The sequence below is a fragment of the Ostrea edulis genome, chromosome 1 (assembly GCF_947568905.1).
Source record: "Ostrea edulis chromosome 1, xbOstEdul1.1, whole genome shotgun sequence".
Classification (NCBI taxonomy): Eukaryota; Metazoa; Mollusca; class Bivalvia; order Ostreida; family Ostreidae; genus Ostrea; species Ostrea edulis.
Genome location: NC_079164.1, coordinates 91,686,060 through 91,707,019, shown reverse-complemented (window position 1 = coordinate 91,707,019; position 20,960 = coordinate 91,686,060). Strand labels below are relative to the sequence as shown.

The 20,960-nt window shown below is 38.0% G+C and overlaps 2 protein-coding genes across 4 annotated transcripts in view; one reads left to right on the top strand and one right to left on the bottom strand.

Annotated features, from left to right (window-relative positions):
- Nucleotides 1-663, bottom strand: part of LOC125674548 (ras-related protein Rab-35-like) — a 17,668-nt gene extending 17,005 nt beyond the window's left edge. For both annotated transcript variants that reach the window (XR_007370147.2, XM_048911717.2), the window contains exon 1: nucleotides 507-663. Coding sequence is in view for 1 of the 2 variants with exons in the window: in XM_048911717.2 (XP_048767674.1) it covers nucleotides 507-558 (52 nt within the window). In the remaining variant the exon portion in view is untranslated. The remainder of the gene's footprint in view (nucleotides 1-506) is intronic.
- On the top strand, nucleotides 641-20,960 carry LOC125674533 (protein ABHD11-like). 2 transcript variants are annotated; one of them, XM_056165892.1, is made up of 7 exons: nucleotides 641-697; nucleotides 10,832-10,972; nucleotides 13,478-13,634; nucleotides 14,211-14,384; nucleotides 16,465-16,647; nucleotides 19,693-19,874; nucleotides 20,590-20,960. In XM_056165892.1, exons 2-7 carry the CDS (start codon nucleotides 10,881-10,883, stop codon nucleotides 20,762-20,764), a joined length of 963 nt encoding a protein of 320 aa, XP_056021867.1. In that variant the 5' UTR covers nucleotides 641-697; nucleotides 10,832-10,880; the 3' UTR covers nucleotides 20,765-20,960. The 2 variants fall into 2 exon arrangements, with proteins under 2 accessions (XP_056021867.1, XP_056021871.1); XM_056165896.1 differs by lacking the exons at nucleotides 641-697; nucleotides 10,832-10,972 and adding an exon at nucleotides 12,381-12,499.

The window sequence follows — 20,960 nt, the reverse complement described above, 5'->3', positions numbered from 1 at the left end:
CTGAACCCACCATCCCTGGGCTAGGCAAATATATTTGCCTATTTCATTTTGTATGCACTTCCAGTTGTAAAATAGTTTCAATGGACCCCTAAAAATGCATTGGGTGGAAACTATAGCTACTGGACTTCCTTGAGGAAAATTTGTGTATCTTCTCATAGACATGTAGCTGCACTCGCTCTAACGGTAGCTCCGTCAACATTTAAACTTTTTGGAGTAGCTGGTCCTTGAGCCGACATTAAAAAATAGTACAAATTTGAATACACTCTCTACGGCATTGACAGAGGAAACTCGGAAATAAAAATTTCAACTTACAAGTTTTCTTTCAACTTTTCTTTATTTATTGTGAGAGATAATTATCGTGAATTTTATCAATGAACTACAATTCAAATTAGACGAGTAAAACCTATAATGAGAAAGTAAAAGTTTGTTTACATCGATTATCACTGTACTTCAGTTTACAGTAACGTATACTATCGATTTAATTGCTTCATAAGCAATTTCCTTACCACTGTCTCCTATTATGAGTAGTTTAAATAAGTGATCATACTCCCTGGCCATAATTACTGAGCTTTTTTAAGCCCGAATTCCTAACTCGGAAGTTCCCAACAAAAATTTTGAAACCGGATATGAGGCGTGATGTAGGGATTGCGCATGATTTGTTATCCTTCTCGTTCAGCAAAACGTTTTCCGGTGTTGCGTAAATCAGGGCCTAAGTCAAGCTAGCGGACAATAAGCTAGCGGCCAATAAGGATTTTCACTAATATTTATCGCTTAGAAAATGTACGTATAACGAACCCGACAAAAAAGTACTCTCAATATACGGCGCCTAGCAACTAAACTAGGACATGTGTCACTCGGGTGACCACAGGACATTTTAGGGAATTGACCCCTCTAATAGATTCTGACCCCAAAAGGGTAAGTATAGGCACCGATTTGGGGCACGGCGGCGCCAAATATACCCTATTTTTACTATCTAACTATATGCGGTAGGGGTCTAGGTACGGCGCCTAGCGCCTAAACTAGGACTTGTGCCACTTAGGTGACCACAGGGCATTTTAGGGCATTGACCCCTCTAATAGATTCTGACCCCAAAAGGGTAAGTATAGGCACCGATTTGGGGCACGGCGGCGCCAAATATACCCTATCTAACTATATGCGGTAGGGGTCTAGGTACGGCGCCTAGCGCCTAAACTAGGACTTGTGCCACTTAGGTGACCACAGGGCATTTTAGGGCATTGACCCCTCTAATAGATTCTGACCCCAAAAGGGTAAGTATAGGCACCGATTTGGGGCACGGCGGCGCCAAATATACCCTATCTAACTATATGCGGTAGGGGTCTAGGTACGGCGCCTAGCGCCTAAACTAGGACTTGTGCCACTTAGGTGACCACAGGGCATTTTAGGGCATTGACCCCTCTAATAGATTCTGACCCCAAAAGGGTAAGTATAGGCACCGATTTGGGGCACGGCGGCGCCAAATATACCCTATCTAACTATATGCGGTAGGGGTCTAGGTACGGCGCCTAGCGCCTAAACTAGGACTTGTGCCACTTAGGTGACCACAGGGCATTTTAGGGCATTGACCCCTCTAATAGATTCTGACCCCAAAAGGGTAAGTATAGGCACCGATTTGGGGCACGGCGGCGCCAAATATACCCTATTTTTACTATCTAACTATATACGGTAGGGGTCTAGGTACGGCGCCTAGCGCCTAAACTAGGACTTGTGCCACTTAGGTGACCACAGGGCATTTTAGGGCATTGACCCCTCTAATAGATTCTGACCCCAAAAGGGTAAGTATAGGCACCGATTTGGGGCACGGCGGCGCCAAATATACCCTATCTAACTATATGCGGTAGGGGTCTAGGTACGGCGCCTAGCGCCTAAACTAGGACTTGTGCCACTTAGGTGACCACAGGGCATTTTAGGGCATTGACCCCTCTAATAGATTCTGACCCCAAAAGGGTAAGTATAGGCACCGATTTGGGGCACGGCGGCGCCAAATATACCCTATTTTTACTATCTAACTATATACGGTAGGGGTCTAGGTACGGCGCCTAGCGCCTAAACTAGGACTTGTGCCACTTAGGTGACCACAGGGCATTTTAGGGCATTGACCCCTCTAATAGATTCTGACCCCAAAAGGGTAAGTATAGGCACCGATTTGGGGCACGGCGGCGCCAAATATACCCTATCTAACTATATGCGGTAGGGGTCTAGGTACGGCGCCTAGCGCCTAAACTAGGACTTGTGCCACTTAGGTATACTTGACACGTTTCCCTAAATTTTTTCATATATTTTTACACATGTAATATCCCTTCAAATATGAGATATTTTTATTTTTTGAGAAAGTTGACCGGGTCTATAGTGCGAAACTATCCCTTTCACACCGTGCCAAATCTGATGTACATTAATTCGTACGAATATTTGTCGTGTATCAATGAATTCTCGATAGACCAGTGTTTGATGTTTGAAATGAAATGGGCCCTGTTTGAGGACCCACGTGGTTGGCGTAGACACGTGTCTTTGTTATGATTTACGTAAAAATCATAAATATGTTCAATCATACAATGAGGGAAAAATTAATCAGGTCTAATAATGTAAAATAAATTTGGATTTTTTCAGTAATGCCGTATTAATTCTATGTATAAACACCAAAGTAGTTTTATGCAAAGTACCACGTTTTACAATCACTTTATTAGCATGACCAGGGGTGGATCCAGAAATTGGGGTTAGAAGGCGCAACTTCATGATGCAGGGGTCGGGGGGGGGGGGGGGGTCGGGGGGTGCACCTTGAGACCCCCAGTGGGTCCAGGGCTAAGCCATGGTGGAGGCTCCCGGAACCTCCTAGATTTTACGGATTTTACAGATTTTATTGGGCTTCAAATATGTCTTCTATGTGGAAATGTTTACTATTTTCTGTCATTTTTGATAGAGGGAAATCAACAAAATGACGCAAATTTTAAGGGCTTTTGGGAAAAATGTAAGTTCTCCCAATAAAAGTAATTCAATAAATCAAAAGATTTTGTCATTTATTGCTCTGAGAGAGGAATGAATTATTGCTTTTTTTTATCGTTTACATTTTTCTAAACAAGAGACCACGATTTACCTTAAATCCGCCACTAATGACCCCCTCCCCAACGTACTAGATTGTTATTTCTAAATCATTGGAGGATGTTCTATTTCAGAACGGAATTGTTTAAATTCTTGATACTCCATTTGAAAATTTAGCAGAACGTAGTATTCATCATTCCATGGAATTTTGTGACATGTGCACTTCCAGCATATGTAGATATTGATATAAAAATAACAGATTTATATGAAGTAAACCTAATTATTAGTAAATTTTGAAAGATGATGGACATAATGTATTTAGATATGTATTTAGGAATTTCATCGCACAATATTCGGGTTTTTTTCAATGCTGCTGTTCTATGGAGCGCCAAATTAACATACACTCAAATAATTGAAGATATTTTATTCAATTATTGCTCTCTTTAATTGAATTAATGCGCGCATTAAATCAATTATTGCTTTCATCAAATGAATTAATGCACGCTTCAATTCAATTATTGCTCTCCTCAAATGAATTAATGCGCGCATCCATTGAATTAATGAGAGCAATAATTGATTTAATGTGCACATTAATTCAATTATTGCTCTCTTCAATTCAATTGATGCGCGCATCAATGCAATTGAATTAATAAGAGCAATAATGGAATTCAATTATTGTTCTCTTCAATTCAATTGATGAGGGCATCAATTTCGTAGAAATATTGCTCGCAATAATTAATTTAGAGCTCGATATAAATAATTTGATGATCTCTTTAATTCAATTGAAGATATCTTTAATCATTTACAATGCTTTTGTACAAGGAATTAATGCGCGCATCAATTCTTTAAAAGAGAGCAACGATTCAATTAAAGAGATCATTAATTCAGTTTTGGATATGTTGAGTTGAAGATATCTTTAATTATATAGTTGCTCTCTCTAAAAGAATTATTGCTCTCTTCAAATAAATTAAAGATATTAATTCAATTGAAGAGAGCCATATTAGAATTAATGCGCGCATTAAATCAATTATTGCTCTTATCAATTGATTTAATGCGCACAATATATCAATTATTGCTCTCTTCAATGAAATTGTAGCGCATCAATTCAATTGTCGATAGCATTAATTCATTTGAAGAGATCATTAATTAAATCAAAGTGCGCATCAATTCAGCTGAAGAATTATTGCTATCATCAATTCAATTAATGCGAGCAATAATTCAGAATTGAAGATATCATTAATTATTTGAAGAGATCTTTTAATTAAATTGTTGCGCGCATCAAATGAATTGATGATATCTTCAGATAATTGAAGATATCTTCCATTATTTCAGTTTATGTTAATATGGCGCTCCATACTGTTCAGACCTATCAATATCAAAAGAGTAGTGTGACTCATGTCATATTAATAAATGTTATATCAGCAAAACTATGCCAGTAAACACGCGCTCAAAATCAACGTTATTTTCTATAAAGGATACTGACACAAATATTTGCAAGGTTTGAAAATTTAGGAAATTGTAAAACATTTATTTCAATTTCAAAACATTACTGTATGTCACTTTGCAATTATTAAGAGATAAGTATATTTTAATAAAAGTAAATGAAAAGTTAACCAGAGGATTCTTAAGAGCTACTTACTCAGACCTACATTTTTGCAGTTACTCCCCCTTACACCGGAAGTTGGTGGCGCGCTTACCATTGCGGTCCTAAATAGTAAAGCTTACGTTACCAATTTCTTCATTATGCTTAGTTTTAACAGGTTGTATTATATCTATGATAAAAACAAGGTTTACTTTCTCCATTTTTATGGAGAAAACTTTTGAAAATGTGCACTTCGTATCACTCAATCACTGCCACGCAGGAGCGTAACTTCAATTGATGATGATGATGATGACGATGATGATAATTATATATATATATATATTTACAATATATTCTACATGGCATCAAGATGATAGAAAATTATAGGAACATGTCTGAATTACTTCAGTGTACATTTCAGATATGATAGATTATTTTTGTTGGCTTTCATATGAAACTGGAGAAGGGTCCATTAACCCCTTACGTGGCAGATACGCAATTTTACGCATCTCTGATAGAGTATGTGGAAGATTTATTTAAAGTCTAAAATTAAGGGTTCTCGGAGATGTTCCCCCAAAACACCCCTCCCGCACCTAACCCTCGCCACCTTCGGCGCTTCAGTGAAACTTTCGGTTCTACACATTTTAACAGTCCTAGCTACGACTTGGCTGAAGTTAGCAGCCACAAACCAGCATCCAATAAAACCATAAAAGCTAGCAGCCAATAAGAAAGTTCAACAAAGTACTTCGAGTACTCAGACGGAATACTAAAAGGTAACACATAATAAATCAGAATTGATAATTTTTCAAACAATTAATTAACAAATTTTTAATTACCAAGTTTCATACTTGAAGGCTATTGAGCTCACCTGAAAGTTCCTGACGTTACATCACATGAACGTTAATAAGAAAATAATGATTGAAGAGTCCACAAAAGGAGTATGCAGACAAGGAAGTGGACCCCTACGACTATCATTTTTCGCCCTCGGTTTGGGGTTGTAGGGGTACCTCCTGGGGCCATCAAACGGTGAGACCACTTAAGACCTCTCTAATAAATGACTATATGGTGTTGGAATAAAACAAAACTGACAAAAGACTAGAGAACAATGAAGTCAAACATATAGAACCTTTAAAAGGGTTCACATAGGCCTCTGAGGGTAAATAATCTCACCTTAAAGTTCCTAGTTTTACTTTATGTAGGGTCTTAATGATGGCTAATAACAACTTAATCTTTGAAAAGTCCACAAAAAGATTATGCAGACAAGAAAGGGGACCCCTCCCCTAGGCTATTATCTTCCACCCTCAGTTTGGGGCGGTAGGGGTACCACCTTGGTCCTACCAGGAGCGGGGCCCCTATTCAGACTTCCCTAATAATTGAATATTGGGTGATTAAAGAATAGAAAGCTGATAGACGTGTAGAAAACAACAGTCAAACATATAGAACGCTTAAAAGGGTCACATAGGGCATAAAGTACAATTGAGCTCACCTGAAAGTTCCTAATTTTACGTCATGTAGGGTCATAATGAAGGTTAATAACAACTTAATGTTTGAAGAGTCCGCTCAAAAGGGTATACCGGCAAGAAAAGGGACCCCCTGGGGTAACATTTTCCGCCCTCAATTTGGGGCTGTTGGGGTTGCACCATGTGCCTTCCGAGTCTCGGTCCATTTTCAGACCTCTTTAATCATTGACTGTGGTGTACTTTATCGACGCCAAACTCCAGGCCATGGACGTATATCTATGGGTGATTGCAAAGTTGTAGTTTCCATGCAGTGCGCTGGTCCGCCGCATAATCCAGGAATTGAAACTTAATTGTACAAATTCTACATGTAGTAACAAAGAAAGAGATCGAAGGGTATATCGAATAATGAAACTGTTGGCATGTATTCTATATACACTGAATTTACGTTTGTTTAAAACAAGTAAAGAATTACCCATAATTCTCAATAAAACCAATTAAATAAGGACTAAGAGGAATACATTCTAAAAAATGAAATATGAACAACCAGAAACTTCTTTAGGTCATAGAGATAATTTCCATAAAAATTATTGAAATAATGTATATATGGGGCCTCCGTGCCCCAAAATGGTGCCTCTATTAACCTTTTGAGGTAAGTTCCTATTAAAATGGCCAATACCCTGAATGCCCTGTGGTCATCTGAGTGGCACAAGTCCTGGTTTGGGCGCTAGGCTCCCAACTTAAAGCTCTATCGTATTGTTTGAAAGTGCACAATAACTTGTTTCAATCCCTCATATCTAGTAAATGGAATCTGAATTGAGTAATCATTTGTGATACTCTGGTAGCTGATAAATTGCCTTTTGTATCTAATAAATCATGTACATGTATTTTATGAAACCCTTTGTCATATCTTGTGGAATCTTTGTGAGAATGTCAACAAATCAACTGAATATGAACGATACAACACTGGCATCCTCATTGCATTTCACAAGCTGACATGCAGAACACAATGCTTTTTCCATACAATGTCATATTTATTATCAAAATGAATACTCATTGTATCTGAAATACACGAGGAAATTTAATGAAGAACTTAATAATATTAAATGATACAGTTTTTCTCCTTTACGCCATTCGAGTAAATTTTGACTTAGTTAATTAACTACCTTAGCAATACAACGACGTCAAAATGACGTTACAATGTAAATGCATTCATTTCATTGCTATATTTAGAAGCCCGTAGAAAGAAAGCACGTAGAGGAAATTGGATAAAATTAATTGTTTTAGAAAGCAGATTTTGAAGCCTTTTGACCCCCAAAAGATTTTAAATTTTGGAAACAGGGCCATTTTTCATGATTTCTGGCTTTAGTTTTTATAAGTTGCTATATCCACTGTAAACTTGGTTTGGGAATTTTGATAGAAATAAACTTTTCACCATTGTAATTTATCCTATGGGAGAAATATATCTTTTTGACCATTGGGTTATTTCTTTCTAAATAGCTGTAAGTCTGTTATCAAAATTAAGCTTTATTATACCTCGAACTGTGAATGGTTCTCTTCTCTATTGTAATCCAGTATGACTACAGAAAGTATCTTCAGTATTAATTATAGAGCCAATCCAAACTGATTTGGTTTTGGAAATATTGGGTTTTAAACCTGAAAATTTAGAAAATTGAAATAGTAGATCAAGAGCACTTTTTAGACTTTTTTCTAATCCATCCAAAAATAAAACTGTGTCATTTGCATATTGTATTAAACAAATTCTTTCTTTATTTTAATGCCCCTGATATTTTTGTTTTGTAGTATCATATGGCCTAAATTTCGACACAAAGGTTGAATAAATAAGGAGATATTGGATCACCTTGACGACAACCGCTGTCAATTTCAAAGAATTATGAAAAAACACCGTTTTGAATAACACATAATTTAGCTTCATTGTATAACACTGATACCCATTTGATAAGATCACGGCCAAAATTTTAAAAACAATATGGTTTTGTACATAAAAAAAATATATTTACGGTGCCTTTGCTTACCCTTTTCAGGTCAGATCATATTAGGGAGTTGAATACCTAAATTGGGCTATAATCACATGTGTGGCACAAGTCCAAGTTTAGGCGGTTCATCTAGGCACCCTAACTAAACCTCTATTGCATAGAGTCATATAGTGCAAATAGGATATATTTGGCGTCTCCCTACCCCAAAATGGTGCCAATACTTACCCTTTTGAGGCCAGATCCTATTAGAGGGGTCAAAGCCCTAAAACACCCTGTGGTCACTTGAGTGGCACAAGTCCTAGTTTAGGCGCTAGGCGCCGTACCTAGACCCCATATCGCATATCGTCAAATAGTAAAAATAGGGTATATTTGGCGTCTCCGTACACCAAATCGGTGCCTATAATTACCCTTCTTGGGTCAGAATCTATTAGAGGGGTCAATACCCTAAAATGCCCTGTGGTCACCTAAGTGGCACAAGTCCTAGTTTAGGCGCTAGGCACCGTACCTAGACCCCTACCGCATATAGTTAGATAGGGTATATTTGGCGCCGCCGTGACCCAAATCGGTGCCTATACTTACCCTTTTGGGGTCAGAATCTATTAGAGGGGTCAATACCCTAAAATGCCCTGTGGTCACCTAAGTGGCACAAGTCCTAGTTTAGGCGCTAGGCGCCGTACCTAGACCCCTATCGCATATAGTTAGATAGTAAAAATAAGGTATATTTGGCGCCGCCGTGACCCAAATTGGTGCCCATACTTACCCTTTTGGGGTCAGAATCTATTAAAGGGGTCAATGTCCTAAAATGCCCTGTGGTCATCTAAGTGGCACAAGTCCTAGTTTAGGCGCTAGGCGCCGTACCTAGACCCCTATCGCATATAGTTAGATAGTAAAAATAGGGTATGTTTGGCGCCGCTGTGCCCCAAATCGGTGCCTATACTTACCCTTTTGGGGTCAGAATCTATTAAAGGGGTCAATGTCCTAAAATGCCCTGTGGTCATCTAAGTGGCACAAGTCCTAGTTTAGGCGCTAGGCGCCGTACCTAGACCCCTATCGCATATAGTTAGATAGTAAAAATAGGGTATGTTTGGCGCCGCTGTGCCCCAAATCGGTGCCTATACTTACCCTTTTGGGGTCAGAATCTATTAGAGGGGTCAATGCCCTAAAATGTCTTGTGGTCACCTAAGTAGCACAAGTCCTAGTTTAGGCGCTAGGCGCCGTACCTAGACCCCTACCGTATATAGTTAGATAGGGTATATTTGGCGCCGCTGTGACCCAAATCGGTGCCTATACTTACCCTTTTGGGGTCAGAATCTATTAGAGGGGTCAATGCCCTAAAATGCCCTGTGGTCACCTAAGTGGCACAAGTCCTAGTTTAGGCGCTAGGCGCCGTACCTAGACCCCTATCGCATATAGTTAGATAGTAAAAATAGGGTATATTTGGCGCCGCCGTGACCCAAATCGGTGCCCATACTTACCCTTTTGGGGTCAGAATCTATTAAAGGGGTCAATGCCCTAAAATGCCCTGTGGTCATCTAAGTGGCACAAGTCCTAGTTTAGGCGCTAGGCGCCGTACCTAGACCCCTATCGCATATAGTTAGATAGTAAAAATAGGGTATGTTTGGCGCCGCTGTCCCCCAAATCGGTGCCTATACTTACCCTTTTGGGGTCAGAATCTATTAGAGGGGTCAATGCCCTAAAATGTCTTGTGGTCACCTAAGTAGCACAAGTCCTAGTTTAGGCGCTAGGCGCCGTACTTAGACCCCTACCGTATATAGTTAGATAGGGTATGTTTGGCGCCGCTGTGCCCCAAATCGGTGCCTATACTTACCCTTTTGGGGTCAGAATCTATTAGAGGGGTCAATGCCCTAAAATGTCTTGTGGTCACCTAAGTAGCACAAGTCCTAGTTTAGGCGCTAGGCGCCGTACCTAGACCCCTACCGTATATAGTTAGATAGGGTATATTTGGCGCCGCTGTGACCCAAATCGGTGCCTATACTTACCCTTTTGGGATCAGAATCTATTAGAGGGGTCAATGCCCTAAAATGCCCTGTGGTCACCTAAGTGGCACAAGTCCTAGTTTAGGCGCTAGGCGCCGTTCCTAGACTCCTACCGCATATAGTTAGATAGGGTATATTTGGCGCCGCTGTGACCCAAATCGGTGCCTATACTTACCCTTTTGGGGTCAGAATCTATTAGAGGGGTCAATGGCCTAAAATGCCCTGTGGTCACCTAAGTGGCACAAGTCCTAGTTTAGGCGCTAGGCGCCGTACCTAGACCCCTATCGCATATAGTTAGATAGTAAAAATAGGGTATGTTTGGCGCCGCTGTGCCCCAAATCTGTGCCTATATTTACCCTTTTGGGGTCAGAATCTATTAGAGGGGTCAATGCCCTAAAATGCCCTGTGGTCACCTAAGTGGCACAAGTCCTAGTTTAGGCGCTAGGCGCCGTACCTAGACCCCTACCGCATATGGTTAGATAGTAAAAATAGGGTATATTTGGCGCCGCCGTGCCCCAAATCGGTGCTTATACTTACCCTTTTGGGGTCAGAATCTATTAGAGGGGTCAATGCCCTAAAATGCCCTGTGGTCACCTGAGTGACACATGCCCTAGTTTAGGCGCTAGGCGCCGTATATTGAGAGTACTTTTTTGTCGGGTTCGTTATACGTACATTTTCTAAGCGATAAATATTAGGAAAAATCCTTATTGGCCGCTAGCTTATTGGCCGCTAGCTTGACTTTAGTTAAATCAGGGTGTACAGTGACAAACCTAAACTAGGCTAAAGAACCGCAATGTCCTGTGTTGTTGTCCAGCGACTCATAGGTCAAATAGTCCCGTGCAGAAAATGTTTTTTAAAACTAGCACATAATATACAAAATCGAAGGTAAATAAGATCTATGCTCTTAAAATAAGAGCTAGCTCTCTCTCTCTCTCTCTCTCTCTCTCTCTCTCTCTCTCAGACCCCTGAATTTCTATCAATTATCTAATACATCGAAAGATGTGTAGTAAGGGTGATTTTATTTATATGTATATCCCCTCTTAGTATGTAGATACATAAATACACGTGTGTATTTATGTATATAATATATATAGAGAGAGAGAGGCCTAGGTATAGAGGGGGATACACATATTGATCACCCTTGGCCTTACTACACATCTTACGGTGTATTGATAGAAATTCAGAGGTCTGTGCTCTCTCTCTCTCTCTTCGGCAGAAATGAAATAAATGAGCCGATCAAAACTAAGTTGTCAATGCATTGACAGATTAAATCTTAAAGAGATTCTTTGAGTCTGGATATTTAGACTGACACCTCTCATCATGTCAGTCCAAATATTCAGCCTCGATGAATCCTTCTGAGATTAGCATGTTGACAAACTAAGTTGTCAATACATTGACATTGACAAACAAAGCTGGCAGTATGTGTCAACAATTTAGTAATATGTCACTGTCATCATGTCAATGCATCGTTTGTCACTGTCAACATGTCAATGCATCATTTGTCAATATCAACATGTCAATGCATCATTTGTCACTATCAACATGTCAATGTATCATTTGTCACTATCAACATGTCAATGCATCATTTGTCACTATCAACATGTCAATGTATCATTTGTCACTATCAACATGTCAATGCATCATTTGTCACTATCAACATGTCAATGCATCATTTGTCACTGTCAACATGTCAATTCATCATTTGTCAATTCATCATTTGTCAATGCATTGACAACTTAATATTGTCAGAGTCAGGGTAAATTTATTTAAGATGTTCTTGAATCAATACATGTCATTGAGTAATTTCTAATTACCGTAAATGCCAACTATAAAGAGATCCATGTTTGGAAAATATGGTATATACACATTTTTGTTGTAATTAGGCTAGTGCACAACAAATTAGCCCTGATGATTTTAGGTTGTTATTAAAGTTCAAAGTATGGAGATGAAAACATGGTATTTGCTAGATACAAAATACTTCTCATATAATTATATCAATTACAAGACTCCTCTTATCTTATCCCTTGCTTTTGTATAAGTTTGAGTATCTTAACAATATTATAAAATAATTTGGGACAAATTCAATATGCTAACCACAAAGTAGTTTAAAAAAAACCTGTAATCTGCTCTAAACCATTTTATGTAAATGTTATGGAATAGATATTAGCTTCATTCCTTATGATTTTATTTTTTAAAACATCTGATGTAATTTGTATCATACATGTATATTCACCAAACATATGATATGATTGTAACACAGAAAAACATCTGTATTACAGCATCATCATCGGCCATCATATGATGCAGAAGAGCAACTGACCCTATTGTACAATATACATTGGTTTGATGAATGGCGATCAAATCATGTGTCCGTTTATTGATATGTGCGGGGAGATGAAAGCAGGGATAAGAGTAAGAGGAATCTCGGGTTACTTTCTGTTTAGAAGTCAAGGGATCAGCTGAATCAGATCTGTCATATATTTCCCATACTGTAACATTTCAGTCACTAGACCTGTCCTGGTTGCATGATATGGACAAGAGAAGGATCCTGATACCCTTAAATTAAAAAATTTTTGTAAAGGAGGAATGTGATCAGCAAGATTTAATTGTTAGCTTTACTCTTTTTATGCTCCAGAGATTGAAGATCGGGGGCATATTGTTTTTGTCTTGTCTGTCATTCTGTAATTCTGTCTGAAACTTTAACCTTGGTAATTACTTTTGAACAATAAGTGCTAGAGCTTTGATATTTCACATGAGTGTTCCTTGTGACAAGACCTTTCTGTGGGTACCAACATTTTTTACCCTGTGACCTTGGAGTTTGACCTACCTTTTCAAAACTTTAACCTTGCAAATAACTTTTGAACAGTAAGTGCTAGAGCTTTGATATTTCACATGAGTATTTCTTTTGACAAGACCTTTCCGTGGGTACCAAAATGTTTGACCCTGTGACCTTGACCTTGGAGCTTGACCTACTTTTAAAAAATTTGACTTTGGTCATAACTTCTAAGTGGTAAATTTATATTAGAGCTTTCATATTGCACATGAACATTTCTTGTGACAAGATCTTTCTACTGGTACCAAGATACTTGTCCTTGTGAGATTGGCCATCTTTGGAATTGGCCATTATCGGGGGCATTTGTGTATCATATATACATCTTGTTAAAATTGGTATCTCGCACCTTCTGGAGGTTAGGATCGAAACCTCCTAGATTTAAATCGAAACTAGTCTAATCTATTTTATTTTCTCCCATTCCACAACTAATAGAAATACACTGTAAGATAAGTTTTTGAATTAATTGACCAACGTATTGCCTACTGCTAATCTCAGTGCATAAAGTACTGACATTAAGTGACACAGCAATGTTTTCTGTATATTGTGATATTTTTCAGATTGTCAGATTTTGCTGCCGTAAATCTTGCATATGATTATCAGCACCAGCCAAAAGGAAACTTGGATGGCCCTCCTCTGCTTATTATGCATGGCTTAATGGGTTCTGCTTCAAACTGGGCTTCCTTATCAAAAGTGCTGGCAACGACAGGGAGGAAGGTAATTCATGGATTACATCCCCTGCTTTTTTAATTCTGTAAAGTTCGATGTCCCCTACAACAATTTCAAAAGCTTCATCAGGCTTAAATTATTAGAATTTAAAAAAAAAAAGTTTGTCCCCACCTGATTGAATTAGGAATTACTGCAAGAAATAGAAGATTTTGCCTGTCTGCCTGCCTAGATTTTTAAGATAATGCTATTAAACTTTCAGAGCACAAAATACACTATGATTTGATAATGTGTTACTTTAGCAGTACTGGACGTGCAGAAGAGCTGGTGTCTGTGATTAGTGCAGACGACACATAAACTAAATATACATTCAAGTGATAAAAATTTCTTTAGATGTGAATAAGATTAAAATCAACCAAGTTTGTCATGTAACCAAATCAGATGAAGCCCAACCAACTCATATTTATTACTTATACATGTATTTATGTTTTGAAGTGTACATATATACATTAATGTACAGAAAAGAATGTGGTAATTAAATTCAATTGATGTGTCGTGTAAGTTGACATGGGCTTTTGATGACCTCAGATCTTTGGAAAAGTTTTTGTATATTTTTTTACTTTACAGATAATTAGGCTAGATGCTCGAAACCATGGTGATAGCACTCATAGCGAAAATATGTCTTACAAGGCAATGTCATCAGATGTCCTGAAAGTGATGGATGACTTGGAGATAGAGAGAGCCTGTCTTATGGGTCATAGCATGGGAGGAAAAGCTTTCATGACAACAGCACTACTTCATGTAAGTTAATACGTCATCATCTGACTGAGAATAAGACTGAATGTGTAGTGCTGAGACTGTTATATATACAAAAGAACTACTACTGTTACACTGCTTTCTGAGAAATAGGTAATGGTTACACTGTAGGTAGTGGTTGTACTATATATACTGTGGTTGTACTTTACGTACTGTGGTTGTACTATAGGTCCTGTGGTTGTACTTTAGGTACTGTGGTTGTATTATAGGTAGTAGTTGTACTATAGGTAGTGGTTGTATTATAGGTACTGTGGTTGTACTATAGGTAGTGGTTGTATTATCGGTACTGTGGTTGTATTATATGTAGTGGCTGTACTATATATAGTGGTTGTATTATAGGTAGTGGTTGTACTATAGGTACTGTGGTTGTACTATTAGTACTGTGGTTGTATTATAGGTACTGTGGTTGTACTATAGGTACAGTGGTTGAACTATAGGTAGTGGTTGTATTATAGGTACTGTGGTTGTACTATAGGTAGTGGTTGTAATATAGGTAGTGGTTGTACTATAGGTACTGTGGTTGTACTATAGGTAGTGGTTATACTATAGGTACAGTGGTTGTACTATATGTAGTGGTTGCACTATAGGTACTGTGGTTGTATTATAGGTAGTGGTTGTACTATAGGTACTGTGGTTGTACTCTAGGTACTGTGGTTGTACTATAGGTAGTGGTTGTACTATAGGTACTGTGGTTGTACTATAGGTAGTGGTTGTACTATAGGTACCGTGGTTGTATTATAGGTACTGTGGTTGTACTATAGGTAGTGGTTGTACTATAGGTAGTGGTTGTACTATAGGTAGTGGTTGTACTATAGGTAGTGGTTGTACTATAGGTACTGTGGTTGTACTATAGGTACTGAGGTTGTACTATAGGTACTGTGGTTGTACTATATGTAGTGGTTGTATTATAGGTAATGGTTGTATTATAGATACAGTGGTTGTATTATAGGTACTGTGGTTGTACTATAGGTACTGTGGTTGTACTATAGGTACTGTGGTTGTACTATAGGTAGTGGTTGTACTATAAGTACTGTGGTTGTACTATAGGTACTGTGGTTGTACTATATGTACTGTGGTTGTACTATAGGTAGTGGTTGTACTATAAGTAGTGGTTGTACTATAGGTAGTGGTTGTACTATAGGTAGTGATTGTACTATAGGTACAGTGGTTGTACTATAGGTAGTGGTTGTATTATAGGTACTGTGGTTGTACTATAGGTAGTGATTGTACTATAGGTACAGTGGTTGTACTATAGGTAGTGGTTGTATTATAGGTAGTGGTTGTATTATAGGTAGTGGTTGTACTATAGGTACTGTGGTTGTACTATAGGTAGTGGTTGTATTATAGATACAGTGGTTGTACTATAGGTACAGTGGTTGTACTATAGGTAGTGGTTGTATTATAGATACTGTGGTTGTACTATAGGTACTGTGGTTGTACTATAGGTAGTGGTTATACTATAGGTACTGTGGTTGTACTATATGTAGTGGTTGCACTATAGGTACTGTGGTTGTATTATAGGTACTGTGATTGTACTATAGGTAGTGGTTGTACTATAGGTACCGTGGTTGTACTATAGGTAGTGGTTGTACTATAGGTACTGTGGTTGTATTATAGGTACTGTGGTTGTACTGTAGGTACAGTGGTTGTACTATAGGTAGTGGTTGTATTATAGGTAGTGGTTGTATTATAGGTAGTGGTTGTACTATAGGTACTGTGGTTGTATTATAGGTAGTGGTTGTACTTTAGGTACTGTGGTTGTATTATAGGTACTGTGGTTGTACTATAGGTACTGTGGTTGTATTATAGGTAGTGGTTGTACTATAGGTACTGTGGTTGTACTATAGGTAGTGGTTGTATTATAGGTACTGTGGTTGTACTATAGGTACTGTTGTGAGAAAACATTTAGTTCCTGTGACCCATCTAAAATTACGATATTAATTATAGATGTTGTTGAATATTGATTTGAGTGGTGTAATGATAATGATTGCATTAATATGAGGGTTTTACATCTATACAAAAAAACACTGATATTTTATACAAATTCAGAGCCTTTATTTTTCAGCCAGAGAGGGTTTCTAGTCTGATAGTGGTGGACGTTTCCCCGGCCCCTAGTCCTGGTGCTAAGTACTTTCCTAGTTACTTACAATGCATGCTGAAGATCAGCACAAGGATGCCAGAACTAGATCATATGTCATTATCAAAGGCCAGGGCCATTGTCACAGATGCTCTACAGGAGGTGGAGGAGGTATGAACACAGAGTGAGATTATTCACAAAACTCTAAATACGAAAGAAGGCTGCATACGGAACTTTCGGGATGTGCCGGAACGACCATTATATTTGACGTTTATACACCACAGTCACGTGATAATAACCAATTGTAGGGCAAAGTTGACATTGGTACAAATGGTGTTTCGCTAGTGGACAGCCCGTAAAGAGCTATGCGCAGTCCTACGATGACGATCCAAGCCACTATTGGTGCTAAGTACCTGGGAGTAAGTTAGATGGAAGGGAAAAGGTGTATTTAGACGTGTATCACTGGATGCAAGGCGTGAAGTTTTACCGACATCCTCAAGATATTCCCTATATTTATTTCCCTCGCCAACTCATATGATTTAATCAAATGCATTTTCCTATAAAATGGTTGTAGTGATTCCTTACTTTCAAAGATAGCATTTAAATGCAGGAATTTGATAGTAAATGAAGTAGTCCATGCTTGTTTACTTAGTTGTTATTGTAATCCGAAAGTGACATGCCCTACAAATTATGTTCAACGTGCGATAAAAGTCAGAGTGGATCCGTATTTCGAAAGTTCCGTATTTTCACATGTCACGGGGATTCATTACTCTGTATGAGGAAGGAGGTGTGGCTCATGGACCTCAAGTCTTGTTCACAACAAAGTTGCAAGGAATATAGCAACTCTCTCCATACATGGGCATGTGTATGTATATGGGTAATAGGTTGGTAACATTAAATGATTCAAGCCGGGCCCCCTGTACTCAGGTACTCTACCAAGTGAGCTATTTGGCTTTTGACATTAAAATCAGGATTTCCTCAGTGGCAGGGAGGGAGCGGAAGTTTAGGTCTCAAAGGTCAAGGTCAAATTCAAATGTACCATTGTTGTATACAATGTCGAGCACTATTTCCAGATATTGATTGGGAGATGTGTAGTGATTTTTGGGCTGAAAGGTCAGCAGTAAAGGTCATTAATCAGATGTAACAATGTTGTGGACACTATTGTCGGGGGCCAATACACCCTCACTATGTACAGGGTGATCCAAAACATATGTTACACTTTTAAACTGTTGTACAATGTTAATACCTTAAGTTACAATTATGAAATTTGCAACATATAACAAAAAGGATTTAAATTTTTTGTCAATGCATACATTTGTCACAGCTTCCTTATTAATCACCAAAAACTTTCTTCGGAATAACATATGTCATTTTACAACATATGTTCCAAATGACGTCCCTTTGTCTTTAACATTATTTGAACACGATTTCTGAAGTTTTTTACCACAGCTTTACATGTATCAACAGAGATTGATCTTATTTCTCGTGTAATTGCTGTTTTTAAGTCTTCTGTTGTTTGTGGGGAAGGATAGTACACCCTGTCTTTTAGATAACCCCACAAGAAGAAATCAAGGGGGTTCAGATCGGGGGAGTGCGGTGGCCAAACATTTGCGGTACGACAAGAAATGTATTGATCACCAAACGTGTTGTCAAGCCACTGAAGAACACAACCTGCAGTGTGTGGCGTAGGACCGTCCTGTTGAAACCACACATTATCGAAATTTACAACTTTTCGTCTAAGAGCTGGTAGAAATTTTGATTTCATTAACTTTAAGTATCGTTCAGAATTTACCGTCACTGCATCGCCTTCGATGTCTTCGAAGAAAAAAGGGCCAATTATTCCGCTTGAATTTAATACAGCCCATACAGTAACTTTCTCACAGTGAAGAGGTTTTTCCACATAAAAATTGGGTTTCGCTGAACTCCAGAATCTAAAATTCTGTTTATTGACAACATTATTAAGATGGGAGTGGGCCTCATCGGAAAACCATATCGCATCTGTAAAATTTTCAGAGTCGGGTCTACTTAAAATCCAATGGGCAAACTCTAAACGACTTCTAATGTCTGTCTCTTTTAAATGCTGCATCACACTTATTTTGTATGGAATCAATTTTAAATCAAATTTGAGCATTCTATGAATACTAAATTTGCTAACGGTGCCATTCAGTTCATGCAATACCCGTCTAACTGATTTTTGTGGAGTTTCAGTAAGAACTCTATCAATGGCAACAATGTTCTCTTTGGTACGGGCACTCCTTGGTTTCCCAATACCAGAATTGCGTCTTGTGTCATTTGTGGTGCATTTAACTTCAAACTTCCTCACAAGTCTGAAAATTAGCATTCTGTTGAGCACTTTCATTCCAGGATGTTGTTTTCTCATGGTTCTAATGACTAAAGTAGCCGATTTACACTCATAGTAAAGTTTGACAATTTCTGCCAGCTGTTCACATGAAGGTTCCATCTTGAAAATGTGATGACGTCATTATGACGTCATAATTAACTGACTATTTAACAGAATTTCCCGAAATTTTGTCAAATAGAATTTATATTAATACACTAGATGTTGACAAAATATCTTTGTAATTGCTTTTGTTTTGATAAAGTTATAGATGATTAAAAGTGTAACGCATGTTTTGGGACACCCTGTACATGTAGTCCTAGGATTTTAGTATCACAATTGCTATAGATACGATTGGTTAGGATTGGAAAATAAGTATTGTTGTTTAGGGTCAATAGGCCATAGTCCAAGGTTGTATATCATAGTCTTACTCATACAAGTAAAAGTCTTGGATAATATCCCTATGCTCTTGATACAAGTAGTGCAAACTCAAAAGTATCTTGCCTTGAACCTCTATTTGAACGTATTCTGTCTTTAGTCTAGACTGTGACTAATGTAACAAGAAAAAGAATAAACTAAGAACATTAGATCTTTAGTTTCTCTGGCATCAAAGTTATAGATGCCGGAAAGAGGAAAGGTATATTGATTTTTAGGTCAGAATTTTAAGTAAAATATTCCCTCAAAATAAAAATTGCATGAGAATGCTAATTCCTGAATCATGCTATGTAACACTTAAGGGGATGCTTCTCTCTGCAAGGTCCATGCTATTGGTCATTTCTCAGATGTGGTGTATTATCAGCAAGGTTTTCTTTTGTCAAGAGATAATTGGAAAAAAGAATTGTTTATCACTGAACCGTGGACTGTAAATTTCATTGTAGCACTTAGGTGTACGACAGTTTTTGGCTGCTAACCTGATCAAGGTGAATGGACGCTTGAAGTGGAGAGTGAATCTGGATGCGATTGTGAATAACTACCATGACCTGTCCAGCTTTCCTCAGTTTGATACGAAGTATGAGGGTCCCACATTGTTTGTGGGAGGGGAGAGATCTCAGTATATCAGGTACACCTTTAGCAATATTTCAGTAGTAGTATAAATAATGTCTGTGTGTTCATGTAAATACTGTATAGGGGGAAAATAAATTGTGGTGGAAATTTTCGCTCTATTCGCGGTCTAGACAAATCTGCGAATTTAAGAAAGTGTGAATATCATTTTTCATAACCTTTCTTTAATACACAATGTGTTTAAAAGGGGGGGGGGGGGGGGCTTATAGTGATTCGAATCTGCGAATTTATGAACCCGCGAATGAGTCTAAAATAAAATAAAAAACGCGAAAATTACAACCCGTGAAATTACAATTATAACCCCATTACAGTAAATTCAGTGTCTTCTGTCCATGGACAATTTTTACAAAGATTGTGTTGTATCTAGTACAAGTATGAGAAGAAATAACAAGTTTTTATTCCCTGGGAGATACAGGGGCATATAGTTTTTTTTTTGTCTGCTCGTTTTTCTGCAAAAACTTTAACCTTGGCCCCCACTTTTGAATGGATAGTGAAAGGGCTTTCATATTTCACATGTGTAATCCTTGTGACAAGACCTTTCTTTTCGTACCAAAATGTTTTGACCTCATGACCTTGGAGTTTGGCCGTATGAGGGCATCAGTGTTCTTCTCTTTTTTTTTCTCATAGTAAAGGTCTGACACATTGCCATACAAAGAAGCAAGTTTACATGTATTTTTTACATAATGATCTGGTCATGTGTTTTTTTTTTTCAGTCCAAGCACAAAACCAGATATAATGAATCTCTTTCCGAAAGCTGTGATTGAGCATATACCAAATGCAGGTCACTGGGTGCACTCTGACAATCCAAGGCAGTTCCTGGAATGTGTTCTAAGATTTCTTAATGCTGAAGCTAAAAGACTGGATTCATCTGAAAATGTTCCTAGCTAGATTTAGTGTGTAAATTATATATTCATTAATTATACAAATATTTAAATATTCAGTGCCAAGTCTTGATCTGTATTGTATTTTGCTTTATACATGTACATTGTATATGCATATTTTACCTCATTGCATTTTGTTGTTGGTAATCAATATACATTTGTATTTTGAAATGTTAAAATATTTTATAAAATTAATGATATTC

Coding starts and splice junctions, on each gene's coding strand:
- LOC125674533 (XM_056165892.1), top strand. CDS start 10,881: ATGTCCTGTGTTGTTGTCCAGCGACTCATAGGTCAAATAGTCCCGTGC. Junction 14,385..16,464: donor TGACAACAGCACTACTTCAT/GTAAGTTAATAC, acceptor TTTATTTTTCAG/CCAGAGAGGGTTTCTAGTCT. Junction 16,648..19,692: donor CTCTACAGGAGGTGGAGGAG/GTATGAACACAG, acceptor ATTTCATTGTAG/CACTTAGGTGTACGACAGTT.